The following is a 22420-nucleotide window of genomic DNA, read 5'->3' as shown; positions in this document are numbered from 1 at the left end:
TAAAAGGTGCCACTGACTGATGCACCAAAATGTCATCAATGATAATTTAACAAAAAAATAACAGTATTTGTAATGAGTATTTCATATGCTGTAACCACCACCAATACTAAGTTCTGGCTGTACATTTAATTTGTTTTTATGTAGTTCTCACAGAATCAAGTATTTTAAATGCTTCATTGCAGTGTTTTCATTTTATAAACTTGTTTGCATTTCCATGCAATATGTTTTTAAACTTGCACATCATAGCCCTGTCCCTATTCTAGGTGTGTGTAAACGCTCGCTGTGCTGGCGAAGGTCCTCTGTCCCTAAATAACCTTCTACATATTTGCCAGGGAGAGATGGAGGACAATACTATAGAGCAGGGGAGTCCAACCTTCCTGGGTTACATATAAACTACAGTACACTGGCAATAAGGAGAGCTGATGAGCTCAAACAGTTTGGTTTTGATTAAAATACAATCACTGATAATTTTTAAATACATTTTTGTAAAATTTTGAGAGTTTTATAGGTCACAAAAATTAAGAGATCAGTGTTTGGTGTGCTAATTTTAGCCAATTCTTAACTATTCTTTCTTAAACTTGTAGAGTAATAAAATGCTACCTACAAATATCTATATTTAGGATGTTGGGAGAGCATGTATTTTAATAGAGATTTGTACCATGGGAACCCACTGCAGTCCTGTTAGGACAGGTTTTCCTTTAAAATGTATTAAATTATACATTTTATACCAAAAATTCAAGATGATCTAGGATTAGAGATGGGAAGGCCGGGGGGGTATTCAATTTTTTCTAAAGCCCTTTTTGTTTTTTTTCCCAGAAAAACTGGAAAAATTTGGAATATGTTCTTTTACAGTGATAAATAGAATAATCATGACAAAGAATTCAAACTATATAACCTGAAGACCTTAACCCCTTCTGATCGGCGCACGCCGATGTACGTCGGCAGAATGGCATGGACAGGCAAACGGACGTACCTGACCATCTTTTAAATTTGCCGCTGTACCATCTTGTGTGCCCCGGTCGGGACCTCCGTGAGTCGGATTGTGTGTCCCGTGGACTCGATCGCTGCAGGGATACCCACGATCGTCTCACGGTGAGGAAGAACGGGCAGATGCTAATGTAAACCAGCATCTCCCCCCGTTCTGCCAAGGGACAGTGTCACTGATCTCTACCACCTGTCATCGGGAGCAGAGATCAGTGATGTGTCACACACCGCCATGGCCCCCACAGTTAGAAACACGCCCCGGGACACACCTAACCCTATACACTGCCACCTAGTGGTTAACCCCTTCACTGTCAGTATCATTTACACAGGAATCACTGCATTTGTATAGAACCGATTGCTGTATAAATGACAGCGGTCCCAAAAATGTGTCAAAAATGTCTGATGTGTCCACCATGTCACAGTCCCAAAAAAAATTTAAGAATATGTATCAACCTAAACTGAGGTAAAAAAAAAAAAAAAAAAGTTATATATTTTTGGGGACTATTTATTATTGCAAAATGTAAAAAATAATGCGTTTTCAAAATTGTCGTTTTTTTTGTTTAAAGCGCAAAAAATAAAAACCGCAGGGGTAATCAAATAACACCAAAAGAAAGCTCTATTTGTGGGGAAAAAAATTACGTACATTTTTTTTCACCACGCAATTGTAAGTTAAAGCGAAGCAGTGCCGAATCGCAAAAAGTGCTCTGGTCTTTGGCCACCAAAATAGTCCGGGGCTTGAGTGGTTAAATAATAAAAAAAAGATTTCAGAGACTTTAGGTAACGTTCTAAATTATTCCAAGTGCTCTCAGCTGATGACACGGGAAATCCTGGAATACAAGTCAAGTAACACTGTAGTTTACAATGCCGTTCTCAAAGAGGAGAAATACACATTTCTTCCACTGGGGGTCACTGCAGGGGATATGCTCCAGTTTAGTTTGCTTGTGGGCGCCTTCTTGTACCTCCTACAGTTAGGTGATTGTTGGGATACAGTAGATAGCTTCTGTCCTCTCAAGCCTTAATTGACAGGTAAGAGGGTACATTTGTGTGGCATATTAGTTTATCTGTATAACCTTTGAGGCTCCATCCACACCATGGTGTTAAGTACTGTGGAAAGAATCGCCGCGATTCTGCCCACAATGCTAAATTACCACAACGCACAAGACTCCCTTGCGATCCCCGTTACTTTCAAAGGCACCCAAATCTTGGCGCGATTTTGCCATGATTGTCACCCGATGGATCGCGGTAAAATTGTGCAAACAGAATCGCAGAAAACCTGTCAACCAAAAGAGAATTTCTTTGGATCGACAGGCATCAATTGCAACAAAATCGAGCAGCGATATGGGTGCCACTGAAAGTAATGGGGATCGCAAAGAGCATCTAGCGGCGATTCAGGATTGCAGTGTTTCGGCCCGCAAGCCGAACGCCATGGTGTGAATCGAGCCTAAGGGCTCCTTCACACGGACGTGTCAGTGTACGGAGCACGCTCTGCTCAGTGGGGGGAATCACTCCGTCGATCCCCGCTGAGCAGCAAGAGCCCGACCTGTCAGAGCCCGACCTGTCAGAGCCCGACCTGTCAGAGCCCGACCTGTCAGAGCCCGACCTGTCAGAGCCCGACCTGTCAGAGCCCGACCTGTCAGAGCCCGACCTGTCAGAGCCCGACCTGTCAGAGCCCGACCTGTCAGAGCCCGACCTGTCAGAGCCCGACCTGTCAGAGCCCGACCTGTCAGAGCCCGACCTGTCAGAGCCCGACCTGTCAGAGCCCGACCTGTCAGAGCCCGACCTGTCAGAGCCCGACCTGTCAGAGCCCGACCTGTCAGAGCCCGACCTGTCAGAGCCCGACCTGTCAGAGCCCGACCTGTCAGAGCCCGACCTGTCAGAGCCCGACCTGTCAGAGCCCGACCTGTCAGAGCCCGACCTGTCAGAGCCCGACCTGTCAGAGCCCGACCTGTCAGAGCCCGACCTGTCAGAGCCCCGCTCTCCCCTATGGGGGATCAGATGAAGACGGACCGTAGGGTCCGTCGTCAACTGATCCACAGACTGATTTTAAAAATAGGCTTTCCCTCAGTCACACTTTTTCGGATCGGAGCGGGTCGGATGTCAGCAGACATGTCACCGCTGACATCTGTCCCTCCAAAGACCTATATGGAGTGTCCGTTCAGGTCTGCCTAAAAAAAAACTGACAGGCAGACCTGAACACATCGTCCGTGCGAATTGGGTCTAAATGATTGCTATTAGTGTTCTGGACCACAGAATAAAAATTACCGATAATCTAAGAAAATTGTTTACTTTTTTTCAATATCAGTAAAAAAAAATGTTAAGAAACATTTCAACAGGGCGATTTCTGCTGAGAGCAAAGCTGCAATTCGGAAATATTGTGAGAAGAAATCTTTTTTTTTCCCCAAAGGCCACAAGAATGACAGAACACACCTTGCATGCCAGAGTTGGCCTAAAAAAATTAATACTTTATGGAATTACCGTATTTAATCGGCATATAACACGCGCCGGCATACAACACGCACCCCAAGTTTAGGAGGCAAGTTTAAGGAAAAAAACCTTACATTTTAAATGGCCATCAATGTAGCCTTCCACTGTCCCCCTGCAGCCTTCCCCAAAATTGCAGCATGGTTTAGTTTTAAATTTACCGCCGCCATCTTCGGCTCCTCCCGCCGCCGACATAGACCGAGCCACGCGTACTCGGCTCTGCTTGCAGTAACGCCCCCGTCCCGCCTTTTGTCCTGGCTCCTGTGATGGACAACACCGGGCCAATGGCGGGACGTAAAGGCTAGGAGGCAGGACTGGGCGGAACTGAGAGCGGAGCCGAGTACACAGTACACTCGGCTCGGTAAATGTCGGCGGCACTCCACAGACAGCGCAGATCGGCGTATAATACGCACCCATGATTTTCCCCTGATTTTAAGGGGAAAAAAAGTTTGTGTTATACGCCGATAAATACGGTAAATAATGAGGACCATAATGAAAGTGCAAGTAGCTCTTCCTTCCAGAATTCTTAATTCTTTTTTTCAATTTCTCAGAATATTTTTTCTTTCCCATGGCTAAAATTTCTCTATATGAAATAAGAAAATTGAGCGAACACCCTTGAGACAGTAAAAAATTATATTATATATAGGCAATATAAAATAGCTCATCACCAACCTTGAATATGAACTCCAAGAAGAAAGCACCCAAACAAAGCAGCAAACACGTGCTTTATCACGGTCATCTTTTTTATTGGCAGCATTTTTCCAGGAAAGAGAATTCTAGTGTTTGGAGATATGCAGAATATTTTCACAGATAGAGAGATCTTCTTTGGTTTAATTTGTTCCTGTAAATACAAGTTAAAATGTAATTAACAAAATGAGAAAATTTAAATAAAGTTTTAATGTAAACAAATTTTTACAAAAATTCATAAAAATTGAACAAAAAAAGAAAAAAAGTAGAAAAAAAACACACTTAAAAGTACATCTAAACTTGAGAACAAACATTTAATAAACTGTAGCTTACAGGTATGTATTAGTTGCATTCATTAACTTATTCCACGCCAAGTGCGTTTTATGCAAATACTGCCAAAAATCTGTTAGACCTGCCAAAAATCTTGTACCTTGTCACTCTGCACAGACCAAAATCTTGAACAAGGTTATCAGTTTTCTCAGATATTTCTGGGAAAGTAACACCACTCTGAGTAGTGGAGATGAGGAGGGGGCATTTGTAGTCCAAATAAGGAGTGAGCAGCTTAGTGTTACTATGCTGCTCCTCCAAAAATGCACTTAAAGTGGAGCTCCACCCAAAAGGGGAAGCTCCGCTTGTTTGCACCCTCCACTGTCACATTTGGCAGGGAGTGGGTACCTGGTTTTGACAGGTACTCAAACTCCCACCTCAGATCGCCACGGCCATCTATGAGCATGTTCGCCCCCTACTCCCACAGCCTTCTGGGACGCACACAGGTCCCAGAAGACTGCAGGATCATTCACAAAATACAGCGCGACTCACACCTGCGCAATAGCAAACTGGCTGTGGAGCTGGAAGGCTTCACCGTCAGTCTCCCTTGATTACAATGCCGAGCTCCTCAATTAAAGCTCAACTCCATAAAAAAAATTAAAAGAAAACATTTTTCTTTGCCCTATAACGCCCTCCAACTCATCCTTTCAGGTGTTTAGTTTTCCTTACCCGGTGAAGCCAGTTATATCATCTCCCCCCCCCCCCCAAGGGCAGGATAAACTGCCATGTATAACCATTCTGAGGGAAAAAAAAAAAAAAAAACAAACATTCTTTACACTTTTTTTTTTTATATGTATACGAGTCCTGTCACATGATCAAACTGCTGTTAAAATCAGGCTGGTAATCGTTAAAAGTAAGCGACAGTAGTGGTATTGGAAACTAAATTTTTTTTTTTTTTTTTTATACACTGATTAATGCAGAAAGCATAATTAGACCTCAAAGAGCTGCTAGTGCCACTCACACACCTCAACAGTTAATAAGGACAAAGGAGATTTGTGTTAAGATGAATGGAAAGCAAGTTTTGGCTTTCATTGGCCTCTTGTTTCAGTGAGCTTGACCTGCATGACCCTGTCAGCCTGGCGCTATTCCTGAATGGAAAAATTTGTATTTGTACAAGGATGTGCCTCAATTACTGTTGGTGGCTGCTTCCACCATAAATAACTCAATCTGTCTGTTCATCAGAACCCTAGAAGTTTTCATTTTAATTGGGACCCTGTAGCTATTTAACACAGCGGCAAATTAGTAGTGGAGCAAAAAGATGCCTGTCACTTCCAATTTTACTGGGTATGGGGCACACAGCCTTCGACCTGTGGCCTACTTTTCACACATCTGTGACTTCTCTGTAATTAGGAAACAAAGAGGGTTCATCACCACGAGGGAAAGGAGACAGGCTAGCAACAGGAGGGAACCATATGAAAACTATGAAAGACTGGAAGATGGTCATGTGCTGCTGGACAAGGCACTTGCACAGAAAAAATGTGTGCATAACACAAAAAAATGAATGTATATACATATACAGATACACACACACACATACTACTAAAAAAGCGTATGCAAGTGTGAAAAGTAGGAATGCTTAAAAGTTTATTTTTTTAACAATTAACAAAAATGGAAAGTAAATGAAAAGCAGAGAAATCCAAAACATTTGGGGTCAATCTCACTTCTATCTGATGGCACAGCATGATGGATAAGTATCTGCGTGAATTTCTCAGCATTCAGGACACCATTGATCCTGACCAAATCTCCAATTCCAATTGCAGAAATGCAGCCAAAACCTGTCGCCTGTAGACACCAATTATTGTGTCTCTTCAGCCAACAACCTCCCTCCTGCTACAGCGAAGTTTCACATTTTGGACTCATCAGTCCAGGGCACCTGCTGCCATTTTTGTCAGTTGCTTAGCCTTGTTTCCACGTCGGAGGGAAGGCTTTTTGCCCACAATTCTTCCATAAAGATCACTTCTGGCTAGACTTTTCTGGACAGTAGATGGGTGTACCTGGGTCCCACCAGTTTCTGCTAGTTCTGTGTTGATGGCACTGCTGGAGATCTTCCAATGTTAAAGGGAAGTAAGCGTGAAGTGTCTTCTGCTGTTTTAAGTTTCCTTGACCGACTACTGAATGTACAGTCCTCAAGGTTGTACATTTCATTTATTTATGCCTCTTCAAAACAGCTTGAATAGTACACCTTGAAATCCCAGTCTGTTTTGAAATCTTTGCCAATGCAGTATAACTACCTTGCGTCTTGTAGCAAAGTTTGGCTGTTCCTCACCAAATTGTAAACCTCCTACACAGCTGTTTGTTTCAATTAAAGGACTGTTCCAACCTACATATGATATTGATGATCTTTGGCACCAACTATTTAGCTAATCATACACCTGACTAATCCTAGAAAATTCCTGTCTTTGTGCAAGTGTAAGAAATGATGTTGGTTTAAAACCAGAGAATAGGCACACCAAGCTTTGATTCGATTGAGATTTTTCTTTTGTTCACTCACTTTGTATTTTGCTAAATGATAAAATAAACAATTAAAATATATATTTCTGAAGGTGTTTTAACTACAAGATTTCTTCACACTTGCCTAAAACTTTTGCACAGTATTATATACCGTGGGTAAAGAAAATAATCACCCCTCATCCATTTGAAGAACACCACTTAATTCAATATATCATTCATTTCTACAGCGATTTGGGGTATTTTTGGTCAGGTGCTCGGCCTGTGCCCTCCTTTCTCTCCCCCTACTCCGCTGCGGGTGCAAGTGTGGCCTCTTGTAGGTCCTGATCTTGGCCCTGTTGGCATCCATCCTCCTGGTATGGGGATTCTGTGAGCCCTTGCTCCTCTGTCTGGATTCTCAAGCAAATCTTTTAGGCACACTATTTGAGAGGCTTGCGCCACAGCCGTTAGTGGTAAATATAATTAGAATAATCACAATTGAATACGTTGAAATATACATTGTTACATTTAAAATGTACTCATTCATATATTGTATTTTCTAGAACGCTATACTTTTTCCACTAGAAGCAGCCCTCTAAATATGGTTGAAACGTGCCAGGGCTGTTCTAGTATGATTATATATGCTTATCCTACGTTTGTATCATCATGCATGTCTGTTAGCCTCATTCACAGATCTCCTGTTTTGACAGATATTTATGCCTTTGCATCTTTAATTTTTGTAATAAATATATTTTTAAAATAGTTTTTGAATTCTTTACTGCAATACAAAACCTCATAGGGAAATCTCTCCCATTTTTGTACTATAATTGGGGTGTGCAGCATTCTCTTCTCTCACCTATGTTATCGCCTTTTTTTTTTTTTTTTTTGCAAGAATCATCCCCCTTTAAAATAACAGCACTATGTTGCTTTGCAGCCTAAAATGAAGACAGGCACAGGTTTTGTTTTATCCAGCTGTATTTACCTTTATTTTAAAGTGCAACTTATAACATCCAAAATGAAAGAAATTACACCAACAGACAAAAAATAAAATGTTGAACCACATTTTGCTCTAATTACAGCCTTTAGCCTGTTGGGATATGTCTCTACCAACTTTGCAACAATTGCCCACTATTTGCATTACTGCTCAAGTTCAGTTAAATTTGATGGTGACGGTTTATGGACTGCAGTCTTCAAGTCATTCCACACATTTTCAATGGGGTTTAAGTCTGGGCTCAGACTTCAGCCCTATGCTTTACTGTAAGAAGTGGTGTTTGAATCGATATCTGCCAGACATACCGTGAGGGGAAAAAATATTTCATCCCCTGATTTTGTACGCTTGCTCGCTGACAACGAAATTATCAGTCTATCATTTTAATGGTAGGTTTAACAGCGAGACATAAGAAAAAAAAATTCCAGTTAAACGCAATTCAAAAAATTTAATTGATTTGCATTTTAATGAGTGAAATATATATTAGTTCCCCTATGAATCAGCAAGATTGCCCTCAGTTGTCGCCTATACAGGTAACAAGCTGAGATTAGGAGCCCTTTTAAAGGGAGTGCTTCCAATCTCAGCTTGTTACATGTATAAAAATACACCTGTCCACAGAAGCAAGGCTGGAACGGGCTACAAAGACCATCACCAAGCAGCTTTGTGAGAGGATGACAACAGTTGGTGGGATTATTGCAAATGGAAAACACAAAAACGGTCAATCTTTCCTCTGTCTGGGGCTCCAGGCATGATCTCACCTCATGGAATTTCAATGATGAAAACGGTGGGTAATCAGCCCAGAACTACGCGGGAGAATCTGGTCAATGATCTCAAGGCAGCTGGGACCATGGTCACCAAGAAAACATCTGGTAACACTATGTAATAGAGATATATAGTAAGGGACCCAGGCGCTACCTCTAATAGATATATTGCTTGATATATTATATAATTATATATATATATATATATATATATATATATATATATATATATATATATATATATATATATATATATATATATATATATATATATCCTAGATGGCTGGTACCTCTAGGTTAATATTAGCTCCTAGTTGCTAATAAAACGTACCCTATAGCAGTGCCAAAGGCCAAACAATATATACAAATGGACCAGAGAATAGGTCCTAATGTGTAAGTTGTGTAATCTAAAGATGGGGTATCCGTCACTCTACTGCATGTACATACCAGCATACATATCTGGGTATACAAATGAAATTAGGGAGGTCATATATCCTCTAAACAATAGTGCAATGTGTGGCATGTATACATCAATATTTGCAATACACTGAGGAAATTCCAAATGTGCAAAATACAAAAATAAATTAAATATGTGCAAATATAAGCATGTGCAAAATGATACAATAGGCCGATAACTGAGAAAATTTACCTCAAATGTGAACAAAAATGACCACAAAAATGTGTGCTAAACCATTATAAATACTAAACCAAATGAATATAAATATAAAAAACCAAGGCCAGAACAACCAGAATGTGCAAAAAAATATAAAAAATATAAAAAGTCAAAAATAAAAAAAATAGAAAATCACAATATGTGAAGGATCAAAAGTGCAAAAAATAGCACAAGGTGCAAATCCGTGCAAAACTCAGTAGCCTCAAAAGGTACACAAAAAAATTACGCAAAAAATAAACACTACATGTGCATTAAGTCAGGTCCTTGAGGGATAAAGTCCACTGAACAAAAAATAGTTGACAGAAGGTAGTTGTATGTACTCCAAGTCTTCAAACAGGTGAATCTTTAAAGTGACTGGTGCTCATACAAATAATTCAGTGACTTCCGTGCTCATGGGGTAAGGCCACTCATTTTCACCCCCTATCCCTAACTCACAATGGAGCACCCAGTCAATAACTCCATTGAAACGCTGTTACATCAGGATTATGGGCTGACCAGAAAGAGTAAGGCTGGGGGCAGGTGGCCCTGGGTTGGCGGGGGCAGGTGGCCCTGGTTGGCGGGGGCAGGTGGCCCTGGGTTGGCGGGGGCAGGTGGCCCTGGGTTGGCGGGGGCAGGTGGCCCTGGGTTGGCGGGGGCAGGTGGCCCTGGGTTGGCGGGGGCAGGTGGCCCTGGTTGGCGGGGGCAGGTGGCCCTGGTTGGCGGGGGCAGGTGGCACTGGTTGGCGGGGGCAGGTGGCACTGGTTGGCGGGGGCAGGTGGCACTGGTTGGCGGGGGCAGGTGGCACTGGTTGGCGGGGGCAGGTGGCACTGGTTGGCGTTGGCACTGATTAGCGTTGGTACTGAAAGGTGGCACTGACACTGGCAGGTGGCACTGATTGGCGGTGGCCCTGGTTGGCACTGACGGTGGCACTGATTGGCGGTGGCACTGGTTGGTGGTGGCAGGTGGCACTGGTTGGTTGCAAGTGGTATCGATAGGCGGTGGCACTGGTTGGCACTAGCAGGTGGCACTGATTGGTGGTGGCACTGGTTGGTGATGGCACTGGTTGGCACTGGCAGTGGCAGGTGGCACTGGTTGCAGGTGGTATTGATTGGAGGTGGCACTGGTTGACACTAGCAGGTGGCACCGACACTGGCAGGTGGCACTGATTGGCGCTGGCACTGGTAGGTTTCACATGGAGCACTCAGTTACTGAAATGTAACAGAGGAGCTGTCAGAATTGAGCTTAATGTCGGAATGGGTGGGACCCAGCAGGGGTGTGAAACTGACAAGTAACAGAAGCGGATATGTCAGATTTCAGCCAGATGTCGGGGTGGGCGGGGCCCAGCCGGGTGGGCGGGACTCAGCAGCTATCAAATACCAGCCAACGATTGGGCTGCTTAAGAAAAGGGGCGGACCACATACACGTAGCGGCCCGCCCAGATCCCATTGGCTGGTGTTTGATAGGGTCTTAAGGTTGACAATACGTGTACTAATGGTCTACTATGATACATTTCAACAGCAGGTTGTGCGACAGGCAAGAAAACAAAAGCAGTTCTCTCGCAGTAAAACTAGGGTGTTCCCCTAGCACGGGGTTATGCAATTAGCGGACCTCCAGCTGTTGCAGAACTACAATTCCCATGAGGCATAGCAAGACTGACAGCCACAAGCATGACACCCAGAGGTAGAGGCATGATGGGACTTGTTTTGCAACAGCTGGAGGTCCGCTAATTGCATATCCCTGCCCTAGCAGGACTGAAAGCTGGGCACATATGGGTGGGAGTAGGGGACCCTTCCTGGCATTAGGTTTATCCAGTCCTGAAATACAGCAAAGCTATAATGGCCATGAACATTTCTTCTATAGCATTTTCAGTTATATGCTAAAAACGTATTCCCGTCCTACATTTATCGGTACTTCTCTTGTAGTAAGTAAATGCCATGGTGGTCTAGATACAAGACATTCCATTAACCTCTTTTGATGTGTGTCTGGTGCATTGATTTCAGAAACATTACAACATCCTTCCTAGTCCAAACAGTATAAACTCAGCACAGGGTGCCTTTGTTTACAATTTGAAGTGAAAGCCCCAGGGGAAGGATGTGTTAGTGGCAGATATCACATTACTGTAGACAGAAGTTTAACAGTATTCTATTATTATTATTACACAGGATGTGTATAGAGCCAAGAGTTTGACAGCATAGTTACAATACAACTCAATACAGGAGGGTTCAGAGGGCCCTGCTTCTGAAAGCTTACAATATAAAAAAAAAAAAAAAAAAAAAACATTTTAGTTTATAATTTTATCTTTGACAGCGCACGCGCACACGCACACGCACACACACACACACACACACACGCACGCCTAAAATTGTAACCTCCCAACCAATGTTTATGTATTCTTGATGAAGTAAAACTCATTCGTAAAAACTGCCCTAAGGCCTCAGAAAATGCACTGCACGACCATGTCCTAAAACAATTCCATCCATTTGGAAACAATAGATAAGGCGCTCAATGACTTTAAACCGCAATCAATCACAGGAACAATCCAATTTTCTTCATTCCGCCACCCCAAGGCATTTCATTGGCAGAACACTATTAACTTCCCAACTGACCTAGGGGGCGGAAACTGATGAAGGCTTATCAGGACGGGACCCACAATGCTTAGAACAGGTTTTTCTAATCTTTGAGAGATCAACTATACCACTACCCTACATATATGAACATGGCATTTGTTGGCTAAAATAAAAAATGCAGCACATCCAAGTTCTATTGTGCTTGTATTGCCAAAATATAAGTCCTGCTCAGTGGGACAATGTCTGAGCAAAGGGATTAAGCTGGACACAGATGGACCTAGAGTCCTGCTGTCAGAATACAATGCCCTGGTGGGGATTGGGGGCATTTTTCCATCCACATGTGTGTGGATGGAGATATCAGCACATTTCTTCATATTCATCCTGATGGCTGAAAAAAAAAAAAAAAAAAAAAAAAAAAAAATTCAATCATATGGTCAGCTTGATCTATCAACCCATTACTGATTTGCTGGTTTGTTCTACTGAAAAAAACAAAAAAAACACACCCCAACAAATGTTGGCAGTGCCAAGCGAGTAACCCACTGCAGTCTGTGTACAGAGGGGAAGCTGCTTGCACAGGATCTGCAAAAGCTTGGCTGTCCTTGAAGGATCAACTACTAACACTGACTGCCCATGAGCAGAGTATGGCCGGCCATAGTGTGCCATCTTCTGCTACTAAACTCAATGTACATTTAACTACAGACAGTTGTTCCTGGACAGCACTTTTCTTCTTTACCTAAACACAGCTAAACTGTATGCAACTTAGGCTTCATGTACAAAGGACTTTTTAAAACCTCTCCTAAACGATGGAACTTTAAAAACGTCCGTTGTGCCGCTTTTTTTGCATTGCAAATATCAGAAATGTATCTCCATTAAAAATGCCTATAAACGAAACGTAATGCAGCTAAACAGGAGTTTGCGCGTTTACAAACGGTTACAGGTATCTGGGGTTACACATGCCTCTGAATATCCATTCTGAATGCATTTCCAACTGCCTGGAAATGACAATGAATAATAAGATATCAGAGTTCAGGGGCAACTGAAAAAAAAAACCACTACTCCTAAACATCATGAGGCCAAAACATTGCCAACTGTTATTTATGAATAACCTGATTACTTTGCACTGTCTGAGGCCAGTGGCTTTTATAAAAGTCTAAATGCAGCTAAACTCTAAAATGTAGACATCCGTATAAATGCAGCCTTAGCACTGCTGATATCAATTTATAATAGGCTATAAACTAAACACATTCAGCTAAATCATTCTGGAAATTGACAAAAAAAAAATAAAAAATCATATTAGTTCCTATGTCCAGGAGCTCCAATTTAAAAATAATCGGCCTCACATGAGCATACCAATTTACCAAAGTGATCCCTTGAATTCATTTGCACAGCATATGCTATGCTACATTTTAACCCCTTACAGTCCAGACCAATTGATATTTTTCACTCAGATGCAAAAATCTGCATTTTATTTTTGCTAGAAAAAGAAACCCCGAATATGACAAATATATTTTTAAGCAGAGGCCGTGGAGAATAAAATGTTTTTTGCCATTTTTATGTTGCATGATATTTGCGCAGCGGCTTATCACATAAAAATTTTCAGGGGGAAAAAAAAAAAAAAAAAAACAAAAAACAAAAACACACCAATTCATTTTAGTGCACACAAACAAGACCCAATTTTTTGGTCACAATTTAACTGGTAAAATATAAAAGATGATGTTCCTTTAAAGCAGAACTTCTCTTTCTAAATCAACATCGACTATTTTTAATCTTTATGCTGCTAACATTAGCGAATGAATAGGAAAGTATGTCATATGTCATGATCATTTTTGTACATGTGTGCACCTGAAGCATGAGTTTGCATAATATGTATGTGTACGCTATCTCACATAAGTGAGTGTACCCCTCACATCTTTGAAAATATTTTATTATATCTTTTCATGTGACAACACTGGAGAAATTACACTTTGCTGCAAAGTAAAGGAGTGTGGAGCTTATGTAACAGTGTAAATTTGCTGTCCCCTTAAAATACAGTAACTCAACACACAGCCATTAATGTCTAAACCTCTGGCAACAAAAGTGAGTACACCCCTAAGTGAAAATGTCCAAATTGGGCCCAATTAGCCATTTTCTCTCCCCGGTGTCATGTGACTCATTAGTGTTACAAGGTCTCAGGTGTGAATGGGGAGCAGGTGTGTTAAACTTAGTGTTATCGCTCTCGCTCTCTCATACTGATCACTGGAAGTTCAGCATGGCACCTTATGGCAAAGAACTCTCTGAAGATATGACAAAAAGAATTGTTACTCTACATGAAGGATGGCCAAGGCTATAAGAAGATTGCCAAGACCCTGAAACTGAGCTGCAGCATAGTGGCCAAGACCATAAAGCAGTTTAGTAGGACAGGTTCCACTCAGAACAGGCCCCGCCATGGTCGACCAAACAAGTTGAGTGCACATGCTCAGCATCATATACAGAGGCTGCCTTTGGGAAATAGACATATGAGTGCTGCCAGCATTGCTGCAGAGGTTGAAGGGATAGGGGGTCCGCCTGTCAGTGCTCAGACCATACGACGCACACTGCATCAAATCGGTCTGCATGGCTGTCGCCCCAGAAGGAAGTCTCTTCTAAAGATGTTGCCCAAGAAAGCCTGCAAACATTTTGCTAAAGACAAGCAGACTAAGGACATGGTTTATGGGAAGATAAACCTATTTGTTTCAGTTGGTGTCAAGCATGTGTGATGGAAACCAGGTGATGAGTATAAAAGACAAGTGTGTCTTGCCTACAGTCAAGCATGGTGATGGGAGTGTCATTATCTGGGGCTGTACGAGTGCTCCCAGCACTGGGGAGCTACAGTTCAATGAGGGAACCATGAATGCCAACATGTGGTGTAACATACTGAGAGCATGATCCCCTGCCTTCGGAGACTGGGCAGCCACATGATAACAACCCTAAAAACACCTCCAAGGTGACTACGGCCTTGCTAAAGAAGCTCAGGGTAAAGGTAGAGGACTGACCAATCATGTCTCCAGACCTAAACCCTATTGAGCCTCTGTGGGGCATCCTCAAACAGAAGGTGGAGGAGCGCAAGGTCTCCAACATCCACCAGCTCCATGATGTCACCATGGAGGAGTGGAAGAGGACTCCAGTGGCAACCTGTGAAGCTCTGGTGAGCTCCATGCCTAAGAGGGTTAAGGCAGTGCTGGAAAATAATGGTGGCCACACAAAATATTGACACTTTGGGCCCAATTTGGACATTTTCACTTAGGGGTGTACTGGTTAAATTGTGACCAAAAAATTGGGGTGTACTCATTTTGCGGCGGAATCTGTCATCGGCTGTGACAGACTGTCCCGCTGTCGGCACCATGTGATCACCGAGACCATTTAAATCAGATCACATGAAACTTGTAATCAATGGATTGCTTCCCTTTATGGTATTCATGGTGTATAATTGTGTGGTTAGCGGAGATTGGCCAATCACAGCTAATCACCACAATATACACCTGAATGATTCAATTTCATTAAGTAAAAAATGTTTCTTATAAAAGTGAAAGTCACTGGTATAATCAATGACAGACCACCCACCTTACATGTACTGCAGCAGGGTGGCCGCTTTGTGCCAGATCATGTATCTAGTAAATGATCCGACACTTCGGGGTATGGGGCGCACGCCACCACGACCCGCTCCCACTCCAATCACACACACATTTGGTCCACCGGAACCCACTTTATTACACAGGCAACAAGGCAGACTGCCATTCTGACAGAAGAGAAGGTATTGGTCCTGGAACATGGATCAATGCCTTCCCCTAGTGAAAGCACATCCCACACAGTGACTAGTAAGCACAGGCTAGGCACATAGTTAACCCTTTGATCACCCCTGATATTACCCCCCCCCCCCCTTTCCAGCCAGTGTAATTAGTAAAGTGACAGTGCATATATTTTTTTTTTTTTAGCACTGATCACTGTATTAGTGTCACTCCCCAAAAAGAGTCAAGTGTCCAATTTGCAATATCACAGCCCTGCTACCGTATAAGTCACTATATATATATATATATATATATATATATATATATATATATATATATATATATATATATATATATATATATATATATATATATATATATATATATATATATAGATTTTTTTTTTTTTTTTTTTTTTTTTAATCCCATATTTTGTAGCAGAGTGGATCAATTTAAATCAAGTCGATTCAAATCACTAGTAAAAAGGCTTCATTTAAAATCAACTAAATGTAAATAATTTTTAAAGAGCAACTCATCTGTTCCACCGCAGCAGCTCCTCTGACCTGCTGTGGACTCACCGACAGTCCCATTCACTTTAGTGGGACAGCTGGTACTGTTGCAGTAACAAGGTGAAAGAAGTGGTGGCTGCAGGTGAGTGGATGCCCACTAACAGGCGCTGCCATGATGGATCTGAAATGACCGGTGCTCTTTGAATGTATGGACCTATTAGACTCTTTAATATTTGCAAAAAAAATGAAGGTTTCCTATTTAGAATAAGATGTCAGGTTAGTAAAACAGCGATATCCAAACAGATTCAATCATACAGATTTTAAAAACACTGGGATAAAGGAATATTCCTGATCTTTGTCTTATCTCATGGTTACTGTGAAACTGTGTGAATGCATTAATGCAGAGCTTTGATTTATTGAATGAGTTTGCCAAAAATTTAAATATTGCAGAATATACAGTCTCATGCTACATAACTAAGCTCCATTTCATGCTCATCTATTAATGTATCTTAAATAGAAAACTATCTTTAGATTGATTTTTACTCCAAAAGCATTAAAATAAATTTGATTAAAAAAAAAACTTTAAAAAAAAAATTTTTTTATTTATATCCACCCTGGTTTGTAGACGCTATAACTTTAGCACAAACCAATCAATATACGCTTATTGGGATTTTTTTCTAACAAAAATATGTAGCAGAACAAATATTGGCAGAAAGTAAAAAGGTTTATTTTTTTCAAAAATGTTGGTCTTTTTGTTTTTAACACAAAATATAAAAGGAGTGTTCAAATACCACCAAAGGAAAGCTATTTGTGGGGAAAAAAAAGGACATCAAATTTTGTTTGGGTACAGAGTCCTATGCGTGCACGATTGTCCAAGTAACAGTGCCGTAGCACCAAAAATGGCTTGGTGATTAAGGGGGTAAAACCTTCCAGGCATTTGTACTGTCTCGCCGTTTTTCAGGCCTCAAGAAATGATGGGCCATCAGGACTGATCAATTTTCAGATATATACAGTGGGTATGGAAAAGAATCACCCCACCCCCCTTTAAAATAATCACATTGTGTTGCTTTGCAGTCTGAAATGAAGACAAAAATCCAAGTGAAAGATACAATAATCAACATAAAAAAAAACTAAATACATTTAAAAAACTGAATCAGAAAAAGGATCACCCTATTGTCAGTATTTTGTTAAACCACCTTTTGCTTTAGTTACGGCCTTTAGTCTGTTGGGAAACAGCTCTAGTAACTTTGCACATCTAGACTTTGTAATATTTGTTCATTCTTTGCAGAATTGCTCAAGTTCAATTAAATTTGATGGTGACCGTTTGTGGACTGCAGTCCAAGTCATTCCACAAATTTTCAATGGGGATTAAAGAGGAAGTAAACCCTAATGGGTTTACTTCCTCTATGCGTTACCTTTGCAGGGAGACAAAATGGCCTACTATGCATCGCATAGCAGCCCATTACGTGTCACTTACCTGACATAGGAGCCAGCGATGTCTCCGCTGTCCCCTGTAGCACGGAGTGTCCATCTTCTTCTGGGTATCGCTGCTCTGGCCACTCACAGCACCGGAGCATCGATGACGTCACTCCCACGCATGCGAGCCGCCAATAACAGCATATTGCCGTTAGCAGCGGCATGCCCAGTGCGCATATGGGCCGCTGTCTATGGTGCATACCTTTTTGTAAAGATCTCCTAAACCGTACAGGTTTAGGAGATATTTCTTGGACCTACAGGTAAGCCTTAATCTAGGCTTACCTGTAGGTCAAAGTGGTTTGTAAGGGTTTACAACCACTTTAAGTCTGGGCTCTGACTAGGCCATGCAGAGGCATTCACCTTTTTCTCCTCCAACCACTGTGTGGTCATTTTTGCTTAGTGCTTTGAGTTATTGCCATGTTGAAAGGTAAACCTTCTTCCCATTGACAACTTTCTTGCAAAGGGCAGCAGATTTTGCTTAAGAATTTGATGGTATTTTACCCCATCTACTTTTCTTCTATCCTGACAAGTATTACCACCTTCATGCTTTACTGTAGGAGTGGTTATGTGGATGGTGACCTTTATTGGATTTCGGCAAGACATATTGTTTGGTGTTGAGACTAAATCATTTAATTTAGTCTTATCTGACCATAACACCTTTTTCCATGTGGCCTCGGAATCTTCAAGGTGTGATTTGGCAAAGCTCAGGTTGTGACTGCATGTGTCCTTTGTGGAGTGGTATTTTTCTTGCAACTCTCCCATACAAGACACATTTGTGGAGAATTTGTTATATTGTTGTCACATGCACACAAATGACCACCATGTCAAATTCTTGCAACTGCTTCAGAGTTGCTGTAGGTCTCTCAAAATAGGTATACTATAAGCCAGGGGTCTCCAAACCCTGACCCGCGGGCCACATCCGGCCCGATTGCATGTTTTATCTGGCCCGCAGCTCTTTCAGATACTGACGAGACTGCAGGCACAGAACTGCCGGTCTGCTTGCTCCCCCTCCCCCCTCTGTTCTCAGGAAGTCCTGACAAACATCTGACACAGCGTCACTCCCACACGCTATGCCACTCGTGCAATGGATTATTTTCCAGGACAGTCGGCGAGAGTTGAATGCAGGCAGGGCAGTGCGTACCGCAGTCAGACCGGATACAACGAGGCAGAGGATGAAGGAGCGGTGGACGGATTCCCGTGTGTGCTGGAGGAGGCGGGGCCCCACTGTTAGGCAGCTCAGAGGTGTGCGCTGCAATAGTTTGGCTGGAGGTCTTGTCATGCCTGCCCCAGATTCCCACTCATCTGGGAGGAGGAGCTGCCGCATTACTGGAAGGAATTGTCTGTAGGACTGGTGAAATTTGAGGAATTGGTAAACCCAAGATGTGTGCGATGGTGGAGGGGGGTATCTGGGGTGTGCGTTAGGTGTTAGGGGAGAGGTATGGGGGGGGTATAATCAAGGTGGGAGAATCTGGGGGTGTGTGTTAGGGAGAGGTATGTTTGTGGGGTGGGGGGGTGTGATCAGAGTGGAGAGCAATATGAGGTGGAGATATGGGGAGGGGGATCAGAATGGAGAGATATGGGGGGGGTTATCAGAGTGGAGAGATACAGGGGGATGAATAGAGTGGAGAGATATGGGAGGGAGGGGGGAAATCTAGGAGTGTGGGGCTTTTGGGGGAACCCAGCCATTGGAAGTTTTTGTGGGCCTCGCCTTCCAGATGCACGTGGCCAGTGAGGGGAATGCCTAACCCCACCCCCTCATTACACACTGCCATTTAGTGTAAGTTCAGCTCACCTCAATTTTCAATGGTGTGTGACGTCTGATAGGGGACACAGACGTGTAGGAGACTCTTATGGGGACACAGATGCATGTAAAGGCTCTGATGGGGACACAGATGTGAATATTTAAATTGTATTCATTTATAAAAACTTTTTTTTTGGCCCGTGAAGGTTTGTAAAAATCGACAATGTGGCCCTCGGGCTAAAAAGTTTGGAGACCCCGGCTATAAGCAATTCAGCTTCCAGCTTCAACTTAGTGACTTTCTAGATCATTCGTTTGCACATCCAACTTGAACACTGAATCAGCATCATCACCTTTACAAGCAGGAAGCAGTGGTTTGCTTTATAGAGGGGTGGGACGCCCCTGAGGGGACACCGACAGAAATAACGACTGGACAGTTTGCCAAAGCTGGCCGTAGATGCAACAAAATTTAGCAGGTTCAGCAGGGAATGTCCAAAATTGTATCAGTTTGGCAGAAGTCGAATGGGCAGTTTAGGAAACTTTGGTCGCTAAGCGGCTGCTAATTGGTGTATTATGCCAGGTCCTGTAGTCAGTATACAATGTCTGGGGAGGCGGGATTCCTTCACCCACCTTATTTAAGAATCTGCATTTTCTTTTTCACTCGGGCAAAAAAAACAAAAAAAAAAACAAACACAGTCTATGGGCTAGCTTTACACCCTTTTCCATTCAGCTCAAAGCTTGCTGACCCCCTTCTCTCCTCTGACACGGTCTCATATGCACAGCACTGGTTTCTAATGTGTTGACTTTTCCAACAGCACTTCTACTACCTGCCCTTTATTTAGGCATACTTTGTTAGGATCAATGATCGCACTGCCACGGCTGACACTGCCAAAGAGATTGCTTCAAAATATTGCTATGTGTCCTCAATCTGTAGTAATGTCCCTTCACCCTCCTTTCCTATTCCGCTATTCAAGGCAGACCATACACGATTCAAATTTCTTTCCTGCAACCCATTCACAATTCCCCCATCAGTGCTGACAGGGGAATCCCTCCTAGTGAGCAATTGTCTTGAGCAAATGGGAAAAAACAAAACAAACACACAGTAAATTATTGCTAGTGGCTATAGCTGCTGCTAGCAATCCTAAAAGAACCCAGCAGGCTTGTTGTACTCCAAATGATCAACTTGGTACATTCAGAATGCCCATTAATGATTCAAATCTGACGCTTCCTGCTGAACCAGCTGAGATTTAATCAGAATATGGCTGGCCAAAGGCAGCCTATACATTGATTTTTTTGTTCAACCAGTAGGAACAGCGATTCATTTATTGCCGGCTTAACTGTGGTCCTTTCATTATCTGAAGTTATCTAGACAAAAAACCCACATGTACCAATTCTGCGAAGGTTTGTTCCCCATTAATGTCCAATTTCTCCCTTAAAATGGTTTAGGAGAATGTGCAGCATTTATGGTAATACTGCGCCATACGCAACCCTGCAGTGTTTATAATAGAGATATAGATAGTTATCTATATCTCTATCAGCAAACAAGCAAATTACCTTTATACCAGGGCTCGACAAAACCCGGGCGCCAGGTCGCATTGGCGACTAGAAATAGCGACCTCGCGCCTGGGGCAGCACAGCTGGGGTATCCTGTCTGTGGACCCCCCCAGCGTGATCGCGTCGGGCCGTTGCGCCGGCGGCCGAAAATTTAAGCCGCGGCTTTGAGGCCTTCTGCGGTCCTTATGGAATCTGGCGCCCTCTTGTGGTCGCCGTTGGTATGACAAACCAGCAATGCCTCTGCCTGTTTTATATTACCTGCCTCTTCTTCCCTTTATTTAGAACCCCCTAAACATTATATATATTTTTTATTCTAACACCCTAGAGAATAAAATGGTGGTTGTTGCAATACTGTCTGTCACACCATATTTGTGCAGCGGACTTACAAGCGCACTTTTGTTGGGAAAAATAATTTAGTTAATAAAAAAATAAGACAACAGTAAAGTTAGCCCAATTATTTTTTATATTGTGAAAGATAATGTTACGCCGAGTAAATGGATACCCAACATGTCACGCTTCAAAATTGCACCCGCTCATGGAATGGCGACAAACTTTTACCCTTTAAAATCTCCATAGGCGACGTTTAAAAAAATTCTACAGGTTGCACGTTTTGAGTTACAGAGGAGGTCTGGGGCTAAAATTATCGCTCTCGCTCTACCGATCACGGCGCTACCTCCTATGTGTGGTTCGAACACCGATTTTATATGCGGGCAGGACAGGGCGTGTTTAAAAATTATTATTTTTTCTGCTTATTTTAACTTTTTTTTTTCCCACTGTTCTTTTAAAAAAAAATGTTGTGTCACTTTTATTCTTATTATTACAAGGAATGTAAAAATCCCTTGTAATAGAAAAAGCATGACAGGTCCTCTTAAATATGAGATCTGGGGTCAGAGACCTCGGATCTCATATTTACACTAAAATGCAATTGAAAAAAAAATTGTAATTTGAAAAAAATTAAAATGTCCCTCTAAGAGCTATGGGCAATGACTTGGAGACGGGGGGGGGGGGGGGGGGGCAGCGACGGCAGCGCTGCTATCTTCCCCTCACTCGTCTCCATGTCAGGCCAGGGACAGGTCCGGATCGTCGTCACAGACCTGGCTCCTAACTTCAAGCAAATTTGTCAACCCCTGCTTTATACTATGCAAAAACCCAAAAAGTAGCACCAAAAATGGAGAGAGTACTATGCTTAACTACTGTGTGTGCACATTTATCTTTTCAGTTTAAATTCTGCCTAATCCAAAACTCTTAAAAACTAGGCAATTATCAATAATCACAGCACCTATCTCCATGTGACTGTGTTCCTGCTTCAACACGAATGTGAATACTTCCTTTCCAGAAAGGGTTACACACACACACACACACACACACAAGTAAAGCCAGCTGAAAAGCAGAAACCGTGCTGCATTTCTTGAATTACCATCTGCAGTCTTCTCTACTGGACTTGTGCCAGCACAAGAAAGAATCAGGGAAGCAAGGACCCTCCTCTTCCTTGAGCTCCTGCCCCCAAAGGCTGCCTCAGGCGCCCT

At 42.4% G+C, this 22420-nt stretch overlaps 1 protein-coding gene across 2 annotated transcripts in view; it reads right to left on the bottom strand.

Moving 5' to 3' along the window:
* Positions 1-22420, bottom strand: part of BMPR1A (bone morphogenetic protein receptor type 1A) — a 215010-nt gene that overhangs the window by 111387 nt on the left and 81203 nt on the right. For both annotated transcript variants that reach the window (XM_077454608.1, XM_077454610.1), the window contains exon 3: positions 4138-4306. In XM_077454608.1, coding sequence (XP_077310734.1) covers positions 4138-4222 — 85 coding nt within the window. In that variant the 5' untranslated portion in view covers positions 4223-4306. The remainder of the gene's footprint in view (positions 1-4137; positions 4307-22420) is intronic.

This window comes from Lithobates pipiens, unplaced genomic scaffold (genome assembly GCF_037356315.1).
Source record: "Lithobates pipiens isolate NorthernLeopardFrog02 unplaced genomic scaffold, aLitPip1_a1.2 Scaffold_25, whole genome shotgun sequence".
NCBI lineage: Eukaryota > Metazoa > Chordata > Amphibia > Anura > Ranidae > Lithobates > Lithobates pipiens.
This window is presented reverse-complemented; position numbering and strand designations above follow the sequence as displayed.